This window comes from Hemiscyllium ocellatum, chromosome 8 (assembly GCF_020745735.1).
Source record: "Hemiscyllium ocellatum isolate sHemOce1 chromosome 8, sHemOce1.pat.X.cur, whole genome shotgun sequence".
Lineage (NCBI taxonomy): Eukaryota > Metazoa > Chordata > Chondrichthyes > Orectolobiformes > Hemiscylliidae > Hemiscyllium > Hemiscyllium ocellatum.
In genome coordinates, this window is record NC_083408.1 from 116,080,190 (window position 1) to 116,102,144 (window position 21,955).

Consider the following 21,955-nt stretch of genomic DNA (forward strand, 5'->3'; position numbering starts at 1 on the left):
CTTAAGTATCATCTGCAAACTTAGTAACTATATCTTGTACATTCTCATCCAAATCATTGATGTCGATAACAAACAGTAATGGGCCCAGCACCGACCCCTGAGGCACTCTATAGTCACAGGCCTCCAGTCCAATAAACATCCTTCCACTATTACTCTCTGCTTCAGACCATCAAGCCAATTTGCCAGCTCCCCCTGGATTCCATGCGATCGAACCTTCCAGAGCAGCCTACCATGTGGAACCTTATCAAAGGCCTTACTGAGATCCATATGGACTACATCAACCAATCTATGCCCCCTGTCAACCTTCCTGGTCACTTCATCAAAGAACGCCAACAAGTTTGTGAGGAGTGGTTGCCCACGGTTTCTATCTACCACGGGAATTTCCCGCTGCTATACTAACTGCTGTGTACATACCACCACAAGCAAAGGTTGAGGAAGCTCTGGATGTGCTGTACTCCCCTACTAACACCCTGGAGACAGAACACCCCGCGGCCCTGTTTATTGTAACCGGTGACTTCAATCAAGCCAATCTAAGGAAGGTGTTGCCCAGGTACCACCAGAACATTCCCTGCCCCACCAGGGGCCTGAATATTTTAGATCACCGCTACACCACTGTGAAGGATGCTCCGTCCTCCGCCCTCATGTCAGGAACTCCAACCACAATGCCGTGTTTCTTCTCCTGGCTTACAGGCAAAAGCTCAAGCAGGAGACCCCCTCCTCGCAGATACAGGCCCAGTGCTGGTCGGAGAAGGCAGAGGATCAACTCTGGGGCTGTCTGGAATTGGCTGATTGGGGCCATGTTCAAGCAGTCCGCAGGTACCTTGGACGGGTATACCACCACCGTCACAGACTCTATCAGCAAGTGTGTGGAGGACTGTATACCGAGAAAGTCAATCCAGGTGTTCCCCACAGGAAACCCTGGATGAATCAGGACATACAGAACCTGCTAAAAGCCAGGCGTGAGGCCTTCAGATCAGGAGAACCCAGTCAAATAAGGAATCCAAGTATGACCTTCACAGACCCATTAAGACAGCCAAGGACCAATACTGATCCAAACTAGAGACCCAGACAGACACCCGACGACTATGGCAAGGACTGAATGACATCACAGGTTCTAAAATGAATGAGTACTTTTCTTGAATGAGTACTTTTCTTCAGTATTTATAAATGAGAGGGACCATATTGTTGAAGAGGAGAGTATGAAACGGACTGGTAAGCTAGAGGAGATACTTGTTAGGAAGGAAGATGTGTGGGCCATTTTGAAAAACTTGAGGATAGATAAGTCCCCCGGGCCTGACGGGATATATCCTAGGATTATGTGGGAAGCAAGAGAGGAAATTGCAGAGCCGTTGGCAATGATCTTTTCGTCGTCACTGTCAACGGAGGTGGTACCAGGGGACTGGAGAGTGGCGAATGTTGTGCCCTTGTTCAAAAAAAGGAATAGGGATAACTCCGGGCATTACAGGCCAGTTAGTCTTACTTCGGTGGTAGGCAAAGTAATGGAAGGGGTACTGAGGAATAGGATTTATGAGTATCTGGAAAGACACTGCTTGATTAGGGACAGCTAGCAAGGATTTGTGAGGGGTAGATCTTGCCTTACAAGTCTTATTGAATTCTTTGAGGAGGTGACCAAGCATGTGGATGAGGGTAGAGCAGTGGATGTAGCGTACATGGATTTTAGTAAGGCATTTGATGGTAGGCTTATGCGGAAAGTCAGGAGGCATTGGATAGTGGGAAATTTGGCAGGTTGATAGAGAACTGGCTAACCGGTCAAAGTCAGAGAGTGGTGGTAGATGGTAAATATTCAGCCTGGAGCCCAGTTACAAGTGGAGTTCTGCAGGGATCAGTTCTGGGTCCTCTGCTGTTTGTAATGTTTATTAATGACTTGGAAGAGGGAGTCGAAGGGTGGATCAGTAAATTTGCACACGATACGAAGATTGGTGGAGTTGTGGATAATGAGGAGGGCTGTTGTCGGCTGCAAAGGGACTGAGATATGATACAGAGCTGGGCTGAGGAGTGGCAGATGGAATTCAACCCTGTCAAGTGTGAGGTTGTCCATTTTGGAAGGACAAATAAGAATGTGGAATACAGGGTTAATGGTCGGGTTCTTAGTAAGGTGGAGGAGCAGAGGGATCTTGGGGTCTATGTTCATAGATCTTTGAAAGTTGCCACTCAGGTGGGTAGAGCTTGTAAGAAGGCCTATGGTGTATTAGCGTTCATTAGCAGAGGGATTGAATTCACGAGTCGTGAGGTGATGTCTTAGCTGCACAGGACCTTGGTAAGGCCACATTTGGAGTACTGTGTGCAGTTCTGGTCGCCTCACTTTAGGAAAGATGTGGAAGCTTTGGAGAGGATGCAGAGGAGATTTACCAGGATGTTGCCTGGAATGGAGAATAGGTCGTACGAGGATAGGTTGAGAGTGCTAGGCTTTTTCTCATTGGAACAGCGAAGGATGAGGGGTGACTTGATAGAGGTTTATAAGATGATCAGGGGAATAGATAGAGTAGACAGTCAGAGACTTTTTCCCCAGGTACAACAGAGTGTTACAAGGGGACATAAATTTAAGGTGAAGGGTGGAAGGTATAGGGGGGATGTCAGGGGTAGGTTCTTTACCCAGAGAGTGGTGGGGACATGGAATGTGCTGCCTGTGGGAGTGGCAGAGTCAGAATCATTGGTGACCTTTAAGCGGCAATTGGATAGGTACATGGATAGGTGCTTAAGCTAGGACAAATGTTCGGCACAACATCGTGGGCCGAAGGGCCTGTTCTGTGCTGTATTGTTCTATACTCTATTGTTCTATGTTCTAATAAGAGACCGTGCAAGATAGTTGTCGATGACTTATCCCTCCCAGATCGTCTCAACGCCTTCTATATTCACTTTGAGCAGAATTTCAGCAGAGAGGTAACACCTATTCTGACAAGTCCTGACAAACCAACCCCAACAATCACTGCATCAGAGGTCAGATTAGTTTTCCTTCGTGTGAATCCAAGGAAAGCGATGGGGCCAGACGGAGTACCAGGCCGTGCACTCAGAACATGTGCAGATCAACTGGCAGAGGTCTTCTCAGATATCTTCAACCTCTCCCTGCAGCCGGCCACTGTCCCTGCCTGTTTCAAGAGGCCAACATCATCCCTGTGCCTAAGAAGGCTCATGCAGCATGTCTCAATGACTACCGCCCAGTGGCCCTAACTTCGGTGGGCATGAAGTGCTTTGAAAGGCTGGTCATGCCATTAATCAACTCCAGCCTCTCCATTACCCTTGACCCACCCCAAATTGCCGATCAGACCAACAGACCTATGTCAGGTGCCATATCACTTGCCCTTCACTCCTCCCTAGAACATCTTGACACCAAGAGCAGCTACGTAAGAATCCTACTCATTGACTCCAGATTAGCCTTCAACACTATTATCCCCTGGAGACTGATTACCAAACTTAGTGATCTCAGACTAAGCCCCACTCTCTGCAACTGGATCCTCAGTTTCCTGACCCACAGGCCACAACCAGTGAAGACTGGGGACAATATTTCATCCTCACTAACACTCAACACTGGAGCTCCCCAGGGGTGTGTACTCAGCCCCCGACTGTACTCACTGTATACCCATGACTGCATCGCCAAATACCAGACTAATGCCATTTACAAGTTCACTGATGACACCATAATAGTCGGTCGAATCTCAGATGACGACGAAACAGCCTACAGATGGGAGGTGGAAGACCTGGAAAAGTGGTGCACTGAGAACAACCTAGCTCTTAATGCCAGCAAAACCAAGGGACCCATTACTGACTTTCGGCGGGATGTTACTCATGCCCCCCAGCACAGAGGTGGAACAAGTGGAGAGTGTCAAGCTCCTGGGAGTGGTCATCAACAACAAGCTTTCTTGGATTCTTCATGTGGACGCACTGGTTACAAAGGCCCAACAACGTCTCTTCTTCCTCAGGCAGCTGAGGAAATTTGGCATTACAGTGAATACCCTTGCCAAGTATGGCAACTGGACCATTCAAGATCGGAGTCAGTTATACAGAGTGGTGAACTCAGCCCGGACAATCACAAAGGCCAACCTCCCATCTATAGAATCCACCTACCAGGCCCGCTGTCAAGGAAAGGCCACCAGCATTCTCAAAGATCCATCCCACCCTGGCAATGTTTTTCTACAACCTCTACCATCGGGGAGAAGGTACAGAAGCCCAAACACACACACCAGCCGGTTTCGGAACAGTTTCTACCCCACTGTTGTTAGATACTGAATGGACTCTCAAACTCTTAACATTCACCTGTACCTGTGTTTTTGGTTTTGCCGCTGTTTACCTATTATTTACTAGCTACGCTACTTAACTCTGGGATCTGCCTGGATTGCTCGCAAGACAAAGCTTTTCACTGAACCTCGGTACACGGGACAATACATTCTACTCAATTCAATTCACGCACACAGCCAAGCTGACTATTCCTAATTCAACCCTGTCTTTCCAAATACATGTCTATCTTATCCCTCAAAATCTTCTCAAGTAACTTACCCACCACAGATGTTAATCTTACTGGTCTATAGGCTTTTCTTTGCAGCCCTTCTTGAATAATAGCACAACATTCACTACCCTGCAGTCTTCCAGGATCTTATGATGATGCAAAAATATCAGCCAGACCCCCACAATTTCTTCTTTAGCCTCTTGCAAGATCCTTGGATATATCTGGTCAGGACCAGGAGATTTATCCACCTTCATACATAGAACACTACAGCACAGCACAGGCCTTCAGCCCTCGATGTCGCACCACCCTATGGAACCAATCTGAAGCCCATCTAACCGATTCCATTCTTGTCCACATATCTATCCAATGACCATTTAAGTGCCCTGAAAGTTGGTGAGTCTACTACTGTTGCAGGCAGTGTGGTCTACGCCCTTACTACTCTCTGAGTGAAGAAACTATCTCTGACATCTGTCCTGTATCTATCACCCCTAATTTAAAGCTATGTCACCTTGTCCTAGCCTTCACCATCCGAGGAAAAAAGGCTCTCACTAGCCAAACTACTTAACCCTATGATTATCTGATGTGTCTCAATTAAGTCACCTCTCAACCTTCTTCTCTCTAATGAAAACAGCCTCAAGTCCCTCAGCCTTTCCTCATAAGACCTTCCCTCCATACCAGGCAACATCCCAGTAAATCTCCTCTGAACCCTTTCCAATGCTTTCACATCCTTCCGGTAACATGGTGACCAGAACTGTACACAATACTCCAAGCGAGGCCACACCAGTTTTTTTTTTAACAGCTGCAGCATATACTTCCTCTGTGATATGGACTGTCCCCAAGATATGACCACTAACTTCCCCAAGTCTTCATGTCTTTCTCCACGATAAACACAAAGGAGAAATATTCATTGAGGATCCTGTCCGTGTCCTGTGGTTCTGCACATACATGTCCACTTTAGTCCTATCGTCTCTCTAAGTATATTAAAGGAAAAATAACAATTAAAAAATCTCCATGGATTCATCCTAATCTTCTCAGCCAAGGCCATCTCGTGCCCCCTTTTTGCCCTCCTGATTGCCTTCTTCAGTAAACTCCTGGATCTCCTAAAAGGATTCCCTTGATCCCAGCAACCTGTACCTGAGCCACACCTCCTCCTTTTTTGTGGTCAAAGCCTCAATATCTCTTGTCATCCATGGTTCCCCATTCCTGATGAAGGGCTTATGCTCGAAATGTCGAATTCCCTATTCCTGAGATGCTGCCTGGCCTGCTGTGCTTTGACCAGCAACACATTTTCAGCTGTGATCTCCAGCATCTGCAGACCTCATTTTTTTACTCCCTATTCCTGCCAACCTTGCCCTTCACCTTCACAGGAACATATAGACCTTGAACTCTTGCTAGCTCACTTTCAGAAGCCTCCCACCTGCCGGAGGTCCCTTTACCTGCAAACAAACTACTCCCATCAACCCCTGCAAGCTCCTGTCTAATTCCATCAAAATTTGCCGTGCTCCAATTTAGAACCTGAACCCGAGGACCAGTTTCGTCCCACTTCATAACTCTTTAAAATTATTAGAATGATGGTCACTGGTCCCAAGTGCTCCCACACTGTAACCTGTCCTGCCTGACTTCCCAAGAGTAGGTCAGGTCTTGCCCCATTCCGAACAGGACCATCTATATAGTGTTTGAGGAAACTTTCCTGAACGCACTTAACAAATTTCACACCATTTAAGTCCTTAACACTCAGACAATCCCAATCTATGTTTGGGAAATGTTAAATATCTGCTGAGTCCAGCCGATACTTACCAGGAGAATGGCTCTCAGCCACGATGGGCTGAATGGCCATCTATGCAATAATACCTCTGTGATTCAGAGGGAGACAGTAGTCAGATACATTTAACCTTGCTCAGTTGAATCATCTTGGAAAGATGTGTGCAGTTGAGTGAACAAGTCTAGAAACTTTTAAGTGACAACTACTTTTTTATTTTGCTATGTTTTTGACTGCTAACTGAAATGGAAAAGAATCTGGTCAGCGGCAACGAGTTGGACCGAAGGGCCTGTTTCCATGCTGTATAACACTATGACTCTACGATGTATCCACTCTAACCCTACTAACCCACACACAATTGACACATATGTACACAAGCATATCCACGCACACTGCAATGCATGAAGGATTTACTTTCCAGTTTGCAGGAAAGGTAGAACTTTTGGGAGACTTCAAGGTTACAGCACGTTGATTTAATCACGAATCAGGTGAGCCTAAATGAGCACTTAAGCAATAAAATCATGTTATCAGATCATGAGAAAGATCCTAACTTCAGCTGAGTGAAAAGGCAGCTAGCTGCCTGGCTTGTCCCACATCCCGTGCATGACAGAGGCTCAGTGCACACAAACTCATCTTTTTTCTGATAGTTCTGACATGTAAATCTGCATCAGCCCTCAGTGCTACTATCCTGAGGATCATTAACACCAGAATGTTATCGCCCACATCCCAGTGACATGGTCCACATTAAAACACAGATCCCACTTGTCCCAAAGCCATAGCTACGGTGGGACAGCTATCATTTGGATGACTGGAGTGGTGTTAACATTGTACTGTCATTTACAAAGTGTGGAACGGATAGAGCAAGTAGGTATAGGGTCTTTAAGAGCCCACGGGAACCCAATGGAAAACGACAAGGTGGATCTAAAACCAACTCAGTGGCAAGATGCAAAAAGGGTAACCTCATTAGCATTATTCTCAATTTAATTTTTTAATCAACTGCTTGATGGTTCTTTGTTGGTTTTTCAGATAGGACCAATCCTCCAGTTAGTCACTATTCTTTGTGCTGGATTATATTTACACTGTACTTAGGTGCATGTGAAAAAATATATCAAATCAAATAAACTCCTTTATTTGAAAATCAAACATTAGCCTTGTGTCATTAGTGAGCCATGGATGAATCTTCCTCGCCAAGTTTATTCTTTCTAACGGAATGTATTTTGGTCAAACACATTGAAAGGTTTCTTTAGTTACTGTCGCTACAATATCACACTTGCCTTGTCTATCTGAACTTTTCATTTGATTAGTTTATTAGTTATTAACTTAAAGGATAATAGGCAGTTCAGGCTCCTATCTTTGGAGAGCAAAGGAAAAACATTCATTAGCTACCCAGAGGTAAAACAAACATAATTAAAGGCAGCACCTCCCTCACCCCCACACCACAACAACTTCTAACTTTAGCCCTCAGTTAAAGAAAGCTGCCTGATCCTTGAACACACTCTGTGCCCTGCACAGTCACACAGGATGTCATTTATGACCTTGTGAAAAAAAAAACACACTTCAGTCCTGTGGCAGGAACAGCAACGTGATTGTTGGGACAGATTATGGAAGTTTAGAACAGCTGGGCATAACATGGTCAAGAAGCTTGGACACAGAAGGCAGATTGGAGATCTGTAATTTGCAAAGACAGTGAGGACAGTAAAGATTTGAGCTTTTTCAGGAAGGGCTGTTGAATAAAGATTTATAAATAAGAGACAAAAAGACAAGAGAGACAGACAGCGAGTTCTAAGGACAGAAAGAAAAACGTGAATAATATTGGCTAACATGGGAATGTATGAACAAAGCCAGCTGTAGGCCATTCAGCCCTTCCAACCTTCTCCATCATTTAATGAGATTATGGTCTTGAAATCACATCCCTACCTTGCCCAGTGATGGGAAGTTGGGTGATCGGCAGGTTAGTGGGGATTGAGGGTCTCATAGGCAAGAGCAGCTCAGAAAGGTCACGCTGGGAGATAGAGAGAGAGATAGAGAGGTTGAGAGATAGAGAGAGAGATAGAGAGAGAAAGATGCCGGTTCAGGGCCAGGCTGGGACTGGGGTAGGGGGTGTCCTCAGAGGAGGTGTGGCCTATTGGGCCAGCGCAGGTTCTAATGAGACAGTATATCCCATCCCATTCAATTCCATATTGTGGAATTCTATCCCAAAATGTCTCCAATTCTGTCTATTCCTTTCAGGCTTTCCTTCATGTGGACAGGCTGCTGTTGGACTGGGATGGACACCATAAGGGAGCTTGCTGCGCATACCTGCCCTGGTTCCCACATTCCCAAAGTATATCACTGCTGTAGAATACTTTTTGGGATGTCCTACAGTCATGATAGGTGCTACATAAAGGCCAATTTTCTTGTAGTTAATACACTCTATAGTCTATAACATCCGCTGTGTTCGTTTGCCCTTCATTTTGTTTGGGACCCTGTCTTTGATGAATGAACCAGTTAAAGGGTTTGAGAGTTCAGATGGTGGGACTTCAGTAAAATTAAATCAGGTACATTCTGGCAGTATTACTGGGCTGAGTAAAGGCTTTCTGACATCCCAAGGACACTGCACTCTGGCTGGTTTGTTCCTGCTGGAGAAGGCAAATATCTATAAGGCAAGTTGCCCAACACAGAGTAAGGTCAACAGATCAATGAGATAAACCAGCAAGCCTTCTATATTGTAATCTTCAAAGACAATAAACCGAGCCACTAAAACAAACATTAAGATTAAACAGGCTACAGATGAATGAATGCTTGCAGCAGACAATTTAAACCAGTAGGTTTGAAAGGTCAGTACCCATAAACCTTTGCAGCACTGAGAAAGCTGCTTCGAAACGTTCAGAAGACCATTCCTCGATTGCCCTCTCATTTTTTTTGAAGTATGTCTCTGTTTTGCTCTCCCAGCACCTCGTCCAACAGCTGGTCTCTCAAACACCACAACTAGGTTCGGAGTACTGGTCATGGATTTAGCTAGAGTCTCCCGTTGTTCTTAACCACCAGCTTCAGCTAAGCCAGTGTATACAAACAGGATACCAGGGAGGAGTTAGGTATTGCAGAAATGCTTTCATAATGTCAGGCTCTCGCAGATCGCTCGAAGGTCAATGTGATGCCGTTGTGTGTCATCGTTGTTCGCGAGGAGGAACTGCAGCAGCCAAAGTAAATGCAGTAGGATCCCCCTTACTGTGATGTGCTTCAGTGGTGTGCACAGAGGCAGCAATATGAACCAAGAACACAGGAAAATGCCTGTTCTTTGAGACAATGCTATGGAATCAGTCATGTTCACTCGAGAGTGCTGCTGAACCCTTACTTAAAAGACAGTGCCTTTAACAGTGCAGCACTCCCTCAGCATTTCATTGGGAGCGCCAGCATGGATAATGTGATCGGGTCTCACGAGTGAATTCTTGCAAGAGAGGAATACTCAGCATCAGGAAGTGGGCAGAAGATCTCAGGTTTAGTTCCTCTGACAGTTCAGCATCCACGGGATGCAGAGCTGACAGCTGGGCTGCTCCGCCAACTCTTGTTGCTTTCCTCAGAGGGTTGTGGGCTTGAGTCAACTCCAGGCACACCTTCCAGCCTGAGTGCCCTCTGTTATTGGAGATAGAGCTTCCAGTGTATACACGAGAAGCATTGGTGTTCATGGAGCTGCTCTTCTAGGTGTTCTAGGAGGCAGATCCTGTAGCCCAAGGGCAGCACAGTGGTTAGCACCGTTGCCTCACCGTGCCGGGACCTGGGTTCAATTCCACCCTCAGTCTGTGTGGAGTTTGCACATTCTCCCTGTGTCTATGTAGATTCCCTCCGATGTAGTATTTGTTGCAGTCCTTGCAGGGTATTTTTATATGACGTTCGTTTTGCTGGTTTTTGGTACGAGGTCCTTTAGGTTCATCAGTAGCTGTTTCAGTGTGGTGTAGGTTTGTGGGCCACCATGATTCCAAGGGGCCAGAGTTGTCTGGTAGTCATCTCCAAGATGTCTTTGATGTACGGTAGTGTGGCTAGAGTCTCTGGGCGTGTTGTGTCTTGTTTGGGTTTGTTGTTTTGGAATCGGCAGACTATGGTTATTGGGTACCTCTTGTTCTTGAATACACTGTATCGGTATTTCTCTTCTGCTGCTTACAGATCCTGGGTGCTGCAACACACTGCATCAGATATGACGACCAAACTAGTCCGACCCCTTGGCATCACCTACCACCACACTGAAACAGCTACTGACGAACCTAAAGGACCCGACAACAACAACCAGCAAAACAAACCTCACTCACAAACTACCATCCAAGGACTGCAGCAAACACCACATCGGACAGACAGGTTGGAAACTAGCCACCAGGTTACACGAGCAGCAACTAGCCACCAAATGACATGACCCACTATCACTAGGATCCTTACATACAGCTGAAGAAGGACACCACTTTGACTGGGACAATACATCCATCCTGGGACAGGCTAAACAGAGTCAGGTATGGCAACTCCGAGAGATCTGGCCTTCAAAACCAGAACTCCATCAATAAACACATAGATTTGGACTCCATTTACCAACCTCGGAGAAAAAGAACCGGAAATCATATCCCCCCACCCTAACAGACCGAAGACACAGAAATACAAAGTGAGACAGAACATCAGTGCTTCACTGGAGGCTCATGATGACGTGATCTAGCATGGTGATGAAATGTTCGAGAACAAACCTACCAGCTCAGTGAGCATACTTCCACCCTGAACTATCAAGGTTTCTGAATGGTAAGCAGTGTAGGTCAGGCAGCTACAGACACAGATACCGGGAGAGAGACTGCCATTTGAAATGCCTGAGACAGGAGCATTTTAAACACCTCTTTTGCTATTGCTACCTATTGCAGAGTAGTAGCAAAAGCTCAAAGTCATTTGCCCGATATATAGTCCATCGCTTAGAGACCACACTGTCCTTTAGCAGAGAAATTAAAAGCCAATTGAACTCAACGTTAAGGGTCCAGATTGCGAAAGGACAGCATTGGCGTCACTCACAATACTGCTGACCATATTTGTTACGTTCGGGGATATATTCTACGTCCTCCATGAAGATGCCCTTCAGGCAAATGCCGCTGCCTCCTGTACAGCGCTGCTGAGACGCAGCACCCAGCTGATCTACCTGCAGTCTTGTTCCTGGCACAGCCCTCTATCAAGTTCAGGCCTGATTCAACCACACGTCATTGGACCTCTGCTGGAAAAAACACCAGGAGTCACTCACCAGCTCTCCAACAGCTCAGAGACCCCCAGCCAGCTCAGAGACCCTGACAGCCAGCTCAGAGACCCCCAGCCAGCTCAGAGAACCCTACAGCCAGCTCAGAGACCCCCGACAGCCAGCTCAGAGACCCCCGACAGCCAGCTCAGAGACCCCCGACAGCCAACTCAGAGACCCCTACAGCCAACTCAGAGACCCCCAGCAGCCAGCTAGGAGATTCCCGGCCAGCTCAGAGACTCCCGACAGCCAGCTCAGAGACTCCCCCGGCCAGCTCAGAGACTCCCCCGGCCAGCTCAGAGACCCCCGACAGCCAGCTCAGAGACCCCCGACAGCCAGCTCAGAGACTCCCTCGGCCAGCTCAGAGACCCCCGACAGCCAGCTCAGAGACCCCCGACAGCCAGCTCAGAGACTCCCCTGGCCAGCTCAGAGAGACCCCCGACAGCCAGCTCAGAGACTCCCCCGGCCAGCTCAGAGACTCCCTCGACCAGCTCAGAGACCCCCGACAGCCAGCTCAGAGACCCCCGACAGCCAGCTCAGAGACCCCCGGCCAGCTCAGAGATCCTTACAGCCAGCTCAGAGACCCCCGACAGCCAGCTCAGAGACCCCCGACAGCCAGCTCAGAGACTCCCCCAGCCAGCTCAGAGACCCCCGACAGCCAGCTCAGAGACCCCCGACAGCCAGCTCAGAGACCCCCGACAGCCAGCTCAGAGACTCCCCCGGCCAGCTCAGAGACCCCCGACAGCCAGCTCAGAGACCCCCGACAGCCAGCTCAGAGACTCCCCCGGCCAGCTCAGAGAGACCCCCGACAGCCAGCTCAGAGACCCCCGACAGCCAGCTCAGAGACCCCTGACAGCCAGCTCAGAGACCCCCGACAGCCAGCTCAGAGACCCCCGACAGCCAGCTCAGAGACCCCCGACAGCCAGCTCAGAGACCCCTGACAGCCAGCTCAGAGACCCCTGACAGCCAGCTCAGAGACCCCCAACAGCTCAACAAAATCACACGGCTAATTACACTGTTGAGAGATTTCACTGTTGTTTCTACTGTGACAATGCTGCTCCCTTAACAAGGTTAGGTTGGCCTTGGGTTTCTTTCCCCAGGGGGGTTGTAAAGACAGAGCTTCCGTCTTGTTTGTATTTATCCACTCAAAGAAGCTTTTAAATAAAAAAAAACACACTTGTACAATGAAAGAGGAAGTGGCCAGTTCTCCCAGCTCAGCTTTTCTCTGGTTTGTTTGTGGTTTTAGCAGTCTGGCTATTCACAGCAAGCAGTCAGTTTATTTTTTTTAAACTGCTGGTGAAAGAAATAGCTCCAGGAAAGAAGGTGTTCCATGCTGTATGTCTCTGACCCGGTGTTTTATTTTACCTTCTCCGCCAAGGGTGTTTATGGGGATTGTTGCAGGAATTTGGAACAGCATCATTAAGTTGGGATAGTCCGTTGGGTTTCTGGATAGGTTAAGTTAGTCTATAATCTGTTCTCTATTGTTTGTGTTTCATTGGTAATCAGTAAATAAATTCTGTTCTGTGGTTTTGACTAACTGCATCACTCCTGGAATATCAACTATACACCTGCTCAAAACAACTGGAAAAGTTAGTGTCCAGGCTACTGTGAAATGTTTTGTGAGGTCCAGCCTGGTCCATAACACTACACAGACTAGTCCCGGATTCCACAGAGAGAGAGAGAGAGAGAAACTATTTCTGCTTTATAATGGAACCAAAAGCTGGAGATACTGGAAATCTGAAACAAAAACAGGAACTGCTGGAGAAACTTACCAAGTCTGGCAACATCTGTGGAGAGAGAAGCAGAGTTAATGTTTCCAGCAACATTTGAGAGAAAAAGAGAGTTAAGGACACTGGATGCGAAATGTTAAGTCTGTTATTCTCTCTCCACGGATGCGACCAGACCTACTGAATTTCCCCAGCAATTCCTGTTTTGGTTTCTCTCTATCCACAGGTAATATATTGAAAAGTTTAGTCAGTTCGGGTCTTCACCTTCAAACCTCCAGGGAATACAGCACTTAATTGTGTAATCTCCCTCATACTTAACCTTTGTTAATTTGACCTGGTTTCTGGTTTAAGAATGGCAGGACTGCAGGAGATAAATAGAGATTGTAGAGAAGGGAATCACAGTGAGATGGAGCTGATAGTCAGCTGAAAGGCAGAGGAACAGACCGGCGCTGTGCAGTTCCCTGTCACAGTACTCCCCCCCGGTTACAAGTTGGTTCCTATGCTGACAGTTCCCTGCGGAGATCCTTTGCTGTACTCCTTGCCTTTTCTCAGCAATCTCCTCTCTCCCACTCTGTTAAACTCCCCTGGTTTACAGAGACTACATTACTCATCACAAAGTTTGAGCTGGGGTTTGATATTACCTGCACCAATGACACTCCTGGCCTGCAAGCCTACTCCCTGCTTTCATCAACAACCACAGAATCCTTCCTCGGGTTTAACTCGGAAACTTCCAGACCTCCTTGCACATCAAGTATTAAAGAGTCAGACACATCCACCTAGGCCCCAAGCTCTGGAATCTACTCCCTGATCCCCTCGGTCTCTCTCTCTCTCCCTTGCTTTTTTATTTAAAGACTTTCCTGAAATCCTCACTTATGACCAAGCTTTGGTTCATCTTCCAGAATATTTTTTTTAAAGATTACTTACAGTGTGGAAACAGGCCCTTCGGCCCAACAAGTCCACACCGACCCGCCGAAGCGCAACCCACCCATACCCCTACATTTATCCCTTACCCAACACTACGGGCAATTTAGCATGGCCAATTCACCTGACCGGCACATCTTTGGACTGTGGGAGGAAACCGGAGCACCCGGAGGAAACCCACGCAGACACGGGGAGAATGTGCAAACTCCACACAGTCAGTTGCCTGAGGAGGGAATTGAACCCGGGTCTCAGGCACTGTGAGGCAGCAGTGCTAACCACTGTGCCACCGTGCCACCCTCTAACCGTGACTTGCTATAAGATTTTGTTTCCTGATCACTCCTGTGTTACACCTTGGGATATTTAACTTCTCTAAAGTTGCTAAATCAATGCAAGTCATTGTTCTCTTTGCCAAAGTACAGTGTTGCTGTTATCTGTGTAACTATTCTTCTGGATTGTCTGCTTCGGTTACAGCTCAGGTCCCTGTCCTGAAATTCACTGGGCATGGTCACGGTCCATTCCTCCATTATTTTGAGATATTGTGGTAACCTCCAACCAACACACAATTCTGCAATTGATTCCACACAGTCCTTTGCTCTTCCATCCTTTTTCCAATGATCACACCTTGCTGGACTGGGCACTGTAATCCAGACACTGCGATTCTCAGAGTTATCGCAAAAGTTGGAGATTTTTAAAAGAATGTACAATTGCCCAACGGACCCATCTTTCACTCCCGGCTGGACAGAGGATTGGATGGGGCCATGAAGTGCGATAATTCCACATTGGTTGTGGTTTGTGTTTGTGAGCTGCCGTTCAGCAGGAACTCCCTGGGACACCAAACCACTCCGGCTCTGGTACACTACAGTTGGTGCTGCCAATCACCACCAGCTTGGAAACCAGCTGGAGACTTCTGTTAGGCCTCACCGGGGTAGTGTGCTGGGAATCAAACCCCATTAGTCCCAGAGTCAGCACACAGTTTAAAGATTTTATAAAAGAATACAAAATCCCCCAATTTTTTTTAGTACCAGGGTGACAGAAAGCACAGACCAGCTTTCTGTACTGAACAGGAAAGACTATTTCTTACAACTTTCCCTGGTATCTGGCGGGGATAATGGGGCGCTGGTTACTGGTGGCTGGGAGAAGCCAAACTTGTCACTGCCAACAGATGAACGTGCGTGTTAAAAACGAGCGCCCTGGACCGCTCATAAATACAGGCAGTGAAGCTCTGATCACAACTGGAGAGAAAGAGGCAACTAGTTTCCAGAGGCAAAAGTGAGGACTGCAGATGCTGGAGATTAGAGTCGAGAGTGTGGTGCTGGAAAAGCACAGCAGGTCAGGCAGCATCCGAGGAGCAGGAGAATCAACGTTTCGGGTAAAAGCCTTTCATCAGGAATGGGGCTGGGAGCCTGGGGGTGGACAGATAAATGGCAGGGGGGTGGGGGTGAGGATGGGGGGGGCGGGGGTAGCTGAGAGTGCAATAGGTGATTAGAGGTGGGGGTAAAGGTGAGAGGTCGGGGAGGGTGGAGCAGATAGGTGGGAATGATCATGAAGGCGGTGCTGAGCTGGAAGGTTGGAACTGAGAGAAGTGGGGGGGGGGGGGGGGGGGGGGGGGCGGGGGGAGAATGAGGAAACTGGTGAAGTCCACATTGATGCCCTGGGGTTGGAGGGTCCCAGCGGGTGGGGGGGGGGGGGGGGGGGGGGCAAAGGAGCCTTCCACATCCATCAAAGTTTCACCTGCAAACCCACCAATGTCATTTATTGTATCCGTTGCTCCCGATGCAGTCTCCTCTACATTGGGGAGACTGGACGCCTCCTAGCAGAGCGCTTTGGGGAACATCTCCGGGACACCCGCCCCAATCAACCACACCACCCCGTGGCCCAACACTTACTCAGTCAGTCAGTCCTCAGGAGATTACAGTTCTGATTACCTCTCTGGAATCTCGGATTATGTTCCAGCACATGCAGTAGGAAGACTGCCTTTCTGATAGCTGGTTGTATGAGTATTTCAGATATTTGGTTGCTGGATAATGGGGAATTCTGTGAACAATTATGAACCGCTGACATATAACTCTACCTGTTAAAAACTTTAACTCCTGTGAGGTTTCCATCCTCACAGCAAGAGCAGCAGAACAGGCAGTATCTGCGCTCCTGTGCCTGAGGCACATCCACCCTGCCCACTTTTCTTTTATTTTTTTCCTTCTTCTCTCATCTTTTATCTATTCAGAGTTTGCTTCTACTTACCTTCTGGGGAGAGCTCAGTCATGGCAGCATCAGTTGTAACAGCGTCGACAAGGAAAGGCAGATGGCAGTTTCTTCAGAGTCTGGAGTGCGGCAGCAGTTGGTGAGCTTGGGAGTGGGACACTTGCGGACCGCAGCTGAGGGAGGGGGCGAGCACGGGGACCTGGGTATCAGCTGCTTTGTCAGAGATATCCGTCCAGCAGCGAAAGTTGGCATCTGGCAACTTTGATGTTGGCCAAGTGTGGCAGTGGCAGAGGTGGAATAGGTTTTGGACTCACTTTAAGTTACACCTTCTTAACTTGTTAAAGTTTTTCTTAAACTGTTCAAAGTGGGTGCTGAATCATGGCAACAGTGAAAGCCTTTCACCATGTTTTACTGTTTTCTTTCACTGTAAAATACAAATGACAATAAAATCATTCTATTAAATGGGTATTATGGGGACGGCAGCTCAGGGGCCCCTATCACAGGGTTCACTGAGTGATCCTTCCAGTTTGCTCGCACTCTTGTCCGCGCACTGTCACTTATAGGATGCACAGAGAGACTGGCTCACAACGTACAAATTCTCTGACTTACTGCTTAAATCACCTTCTGGGGAAAAATAAGCTGTCCTACTTCAGGAATGTCACCAAGATAAAGTGAGGGCTGCAGATGCTGGTGGGTCAGAGTTAAAACGTGTGGTAATGCACAGCAGGTCAGGCAGCATCTGAGGAGCAGGAGAGTTGTCGTTTCAGGAATTAGCTCTTCATCTGGTATTTTACTGCAGAAACTTGCACCTCCCGTTCTGAAGATCTGAAAGCTTCTGACCACCTCATTCAGACCACAAGTTAGGGAGAATGGGAGCCACTCATATAGCTGTCGGCAGGCAGAGGGCTTTGGTGACTGACAACAAACCATCACTGCACAGACCAATCAGCTATTTGTTGCTGACTGAATCTCTCCTCGAATCTCGGTTTGTACACACTCCCTGGTGTCAATCTGCCTACAGTGATGTGTTCCATTTGTTAAAGAAACAACAATCAAATCAGCACATTCAGTAAGTGTTGGCAGTTTGCTTTTAAAACGTTCTACAACCCCTTCCACAATCCTTGGTATCTGAAGCAGTTATAGAGTCATAGAGTTATCCAGCACAAAAACAAACCCTTTAGAGCAAGTCGTTTGTGCTGACCAGATTCTTTTCCATTTCAGTCCGCAACCAAAATAAAAAGATAGACGTTATACAATAACTTCTAGACTTATGCACCTTCCAATCACTTCTCTAATCACACACACCAATTCATTGGCATTCCAAAATGATTCAACTGAATAAAGTTAAATATATTTGACCACTGCCTCCCTCTGAATTACAGTGGCGTTACGACACAGATGGCCATTCTCCTGAGCTTGTATCTGCTGGATTCAGCAGATGTACCCACATCAGAATGAGAGTTGGGGGCAGAGGGGAGTAGGCAAAAGTGCAGTTGCAGGAGATTAGAGTGGTGCTGGAAAAACACAGCAGGTCAGGCAGCGTCCGAGGGGCAGGAGAATCGACATTTCAGGCAAAAGCCCTTCATCAGGGACAGGAGAGGGAGAAGAGAGAATGGGGAAGGGGGACGATGGGGGAGGGAGGAGTTTGGAGACGGGGAGGAGGAGGAGGACGGTGGGGGGGGGGGGCGGAAGGATGTGTGGGTGAGGGAAGGGAGGGGATGTGGGTGAGGGAAGGGAGGGGATGTGGGTGAGGGAGGAGAGGGAGTGTGGGAGAGGGGGAGTGGGGTGCAGGGAGGAGGTACTGTGGGGAGAGGGGGATGGGAGTAGGGTGAGGGTGGGGGTGTGACGGTGGGAGGGTTTGGGGTGGGGGTGAGGGTGGGGGGGTTTGGGGGTGAGGGTGGGGGGTGAGTGTGGGGGTGTGAGGGTGGGGGGGTTTGGGGTGGGATTGAGGTGAAGGTGGGGGGTGAGGGGGTTTGGGGTGGGGTTGAGGTGAAGGTGGGGGGTGAGGGGGTTTGGGGTGGGGGTGAGGTGAAGGTGGGGGGGTGAGGGTGAGGTGAAGGTGGGGGGTGAGGGTGGGGGGGTCTGGGGTGGGGGGTTGGGGTGAGGGTGGGGGTGAGGTGAAGGTGGGGGGGTGAGAGGGGGGGTGAGTGTGGGGGTGGGGGTTTTGGGGTGGGGGTGAGTGTGGGGGTGGGGAGGTGAGTGTGGGGGTGGGGGGGTGAGTGTGGGGGTGGGGGAGGTGAGTGTGGGGGTGTGGGGGGTGAGTGTGGGGGGTTTGGGGTGGGGGTGAGGGGGGTTGGGGTGAGGGTGGGGGTGAGGTGAAGGTTGGGGGGTGAGAGGGGGGTGAGGGTGGGGGGAGAGGGTGGGGGTGAGGGTGGGGGTGAGGGTGGGGGTGAGGGTGGGGGGTGAGTGTGGGAGTGTGATGGTGGGGAGTTGGGGTGAGGTGAAGGTGGGGGTGAGTGTGGGGGGTTTGGGGTGGGGGTGAGTGTGGGGGTGGGGGAGGTGAGTGTGGGGGTGTGGGGGGTGAGGGGGGTTGGGGTGAGGGTGGGGGTGAGGTGAAGGTGGGGGGGTGAGAGGGGGGTGAGGGTGGGGGTGGGGTGAGGGTGGGGGGTGAGTGTGATGGTGGGGAGTTGGGGTGAGGTGATGGTGGGTGTGAGGGTGAGGGTGAGTGTGTGGGTGGGGGGGGTTAGTGTGGGGGGTTTGGGGTGGGGTGAGGTGAAGGTTGGGGGGTGAGAGGGGGTGAGGGTGGGGGTGAGGGTGGGGGTGAGGGTGGGGGTGAGTGTGGGAGTGTGATGGTGGGGAGTTGGGGTGAGGTGAAGGTAGGGGTGTGAGGGTGAGTGTGGGGGTGTGGGTGTGTGGGGTTTGGGTGGGGGTGGTGTGGGGGTGGGGGAGGTGAGTGTGGGGGTGTGGGGGAGGGGGGGGGGTGGGGTGGGGGGGGGTGAGGTGAAGGTGGGGGGGGAGAGGGGGGTGAGGGTGGGGGGTGAGTGTGATGTGGGGAGTTGGGTGTGTGGTGGGGGTGTGAGGGTGAGGGTGAGGGTGTGGGTGGGGGGGGTTAGTGTGGGGGTTTGGGGTGGGGGTGAGGGTCTGGGTGGGGGTGAGGGGGGGGTCTGGGCGCCGGTACCTCCCTCCCACCCTCCATGTGGTGCCACTTACGCTGCGAGCTCTTTCCCGCTCAGCACCGCCGCTGCCATGACCGGATCGTGCCGCCCGCGGACTGAGCACCAACCGCCGCGAGCGGGAGATAACAGACCGCCCCCTGACCCCGCCCACTGCGGGCTGCACCAATCACAGCACAGTAATGATCCCGCCCTCTGCGGGCTGCACCAATCACAGAACAGTATTGACCCGGCCGTACGCCCCCACATCTTGCACCAATCTCAGTGCAGTATTCACTCACCCGCCCCCAGCAGCCTGCACCATTCACAGCATAGCACTGACCCCGCCCTCTGCGGCATGCACCAATCACAGCACAAGAATGACCCCCCTCTGCTGGCTCCACCAATCACAGCGCAGCATTGACCCCGCTCCCTGCAGGTTGCACCAATCACAGTACATTAATGACCCCGCCCCCTGCGGGCTGCACCAATCACAGTACAGCAATGACCTGCCCGCTCCAACCCTGCGGCTTGCGCCAATCGATGCACGGTATTGACTAGCCCGCCCGCCCCCTGCAGCCCACACCAATCTCAGCGCAGCAGTGACCCACCCCTGCAGACTGCACCAATCACAGTGCAGCGGTGACCCGCCCGCCCCTGCAGTCTGCACCAATCACAGCAAAGCCCTGACCCCGCCCTCTGCGGCATGCACCAATCACAGCGCAGCACTGACCCCTCTCCCTGCAGGTTGCACCAATCATAGCACATTAATGACCCCGCCCCCTGCGGGCTGCACCAATCACAGAACAGTATTGATCCGGCCGCTCGCCCCCTGTTGCCTGCACCAATCACAGCGCAGTATTGATCCGCCCGACCCAACCCAGCGGCTTGCACCAATCGCAGCACAGTATTGACCAGCCCGCCCGCCCCCTGTAGCGTACACCAATCGTAGCGCAGCAGTTACCCGCCCACCCTGCAGCCTGCACCAATCACAGCGCAGTGGTGACCACCCCGCCCTCCCTTTGCAGGCTGCACCAATCACAGAGCAGTGGGGACTCGCCCGCCCCACTGCAGCGTTCACTAATCACAGTACAGTATTGAACCACCCGCCCTCTCCACCCTGCACCAATCACACTACAGCTTTGACGCGCCCGCCCTCTGCTGCCTTCACCAATCACAGCACATCATTAACTAGCCAACCCGACCCCCCCGCAATCTGCACCAATCACAGTGCAGTATTGACCAGCTCACCCGCCTCCATCCAATCTGCACCAATCACAGTGCAGCATTGATCAGCCTCCCCGCCCCCTGCAATCTGCACCAATCACAGTGCAGCATTGATCAGCCTCCCCGCCCCCTGCAATCTGCACCAATCACAGTGCAGTATTGATCAGCTTACCCGCCTCCATCCAATCTGCACCAATCACAGTGCAGCATTGACCAGCTTACCCGCCTCCATCCAATCTGCACCAATCACGGTGCAGCATTGATCAGCCTCCCCGCCCCCTGCAATCTGCACCAATCACAGTGCAGTATTGACCAGACCCCCCCCGCCCCCTGCAATCTGCACCAATCACAGTGAAGTCGGGGACGATTGTCCGTCTCTCTCTAGAGCCACCCCGCCCATTAAAGGTCTGCACCAACCACAGAAAACCACACCCCGACCGTGAGACCCCGCCTCCTGCAGCCTGCACCAATCATGGCACAGAACTGTCCAGCTCTCCTTCAATCAGCCCTGTCTGTGAAGTTTTGGCCAATCATCGCGAAGATAAGGGACAGGCACCCTGCAGCATTCACCAATCGAAGCGAGGCAATGGCTAGTCCCGCCCATTAGTGTCTACACCAATCAGCGTGTAGATAGTCAGCCCCGCCCATCAGCCCCGCCCCCTGCAGTCCCGCGTCAACGGCCCTTTCAGACGGACTCCTCCCCAATGACAGACCCAGACCCTGACACTGACCCAGACACAGACCCTGACACTGTCACTGACACTGACACTGACCCTGACACTGACCCAGACACTGACACTGACACTGACCCTGACCCAGACACTGACCCAGTCCCAGACACTGACACTGACACTGACCCTGACACTGACCCAGTCCCAGACACTGACCCAGACACTGACCCTGACACTGACCCTGACCCAGACACTGACCCAGTCCCAGACACTGACCCAGACACTGACCCAGACACTGACACTGACCCAGACACTGACACTGACACTGACCCAGACACTGACCCAGTCCCAGACACTGACACTGACACTGACCCAGACCCTGACCCTGACCCTGACCCTGACACTGACCCAGACACTGACCCAGACACTGACCCTGACACTGACCCAGACACTGACCCAGACACTGACCCTGACACTGACCCAGACACTGACACTGACACTGACACTGACCCAGACACTGACCCTGACCCTGACCCTGACACTGACCCAGACACTGACCCAGACACTGACCCTGACACTGACCCAGACACTGACCCAGACACTGACACTGACCCAGACACTGACCCTGACCCTGACACTGACCCAGACACTGACACTGACACTGACC

General features: G+C 50.4%; 1 protein-coding gene across 1 annotated transcript in view; it reads right to left on the bottom strand.

Annotated features, from left to right (window-relative positions):
* The window catches only part of mthfd1b (methylenetetrahydrofolate dehydrogenase (NADP+ dependent) 1b), a 104,082-nt gene extending 84,547 nt beyond the window's left edge, over positions 1 to 19,535 (bottom strand). Inside the window, exon 1 of the mRNA XM_060829507.1 lies at positions 19,449 to 19,535. Coding sequence (XP_060685490.1) covers positions 19,449 to 19,486 — 38 coding nt within the window. The 5' untranslated portion in view covers positions 19,487 to 19,535. The remainder of the gene's footprint in view (positions 1 to 19,448) is intronic.
* Positions 19,536 to 21,955: the final 2,420 nt, after the last annotated feature.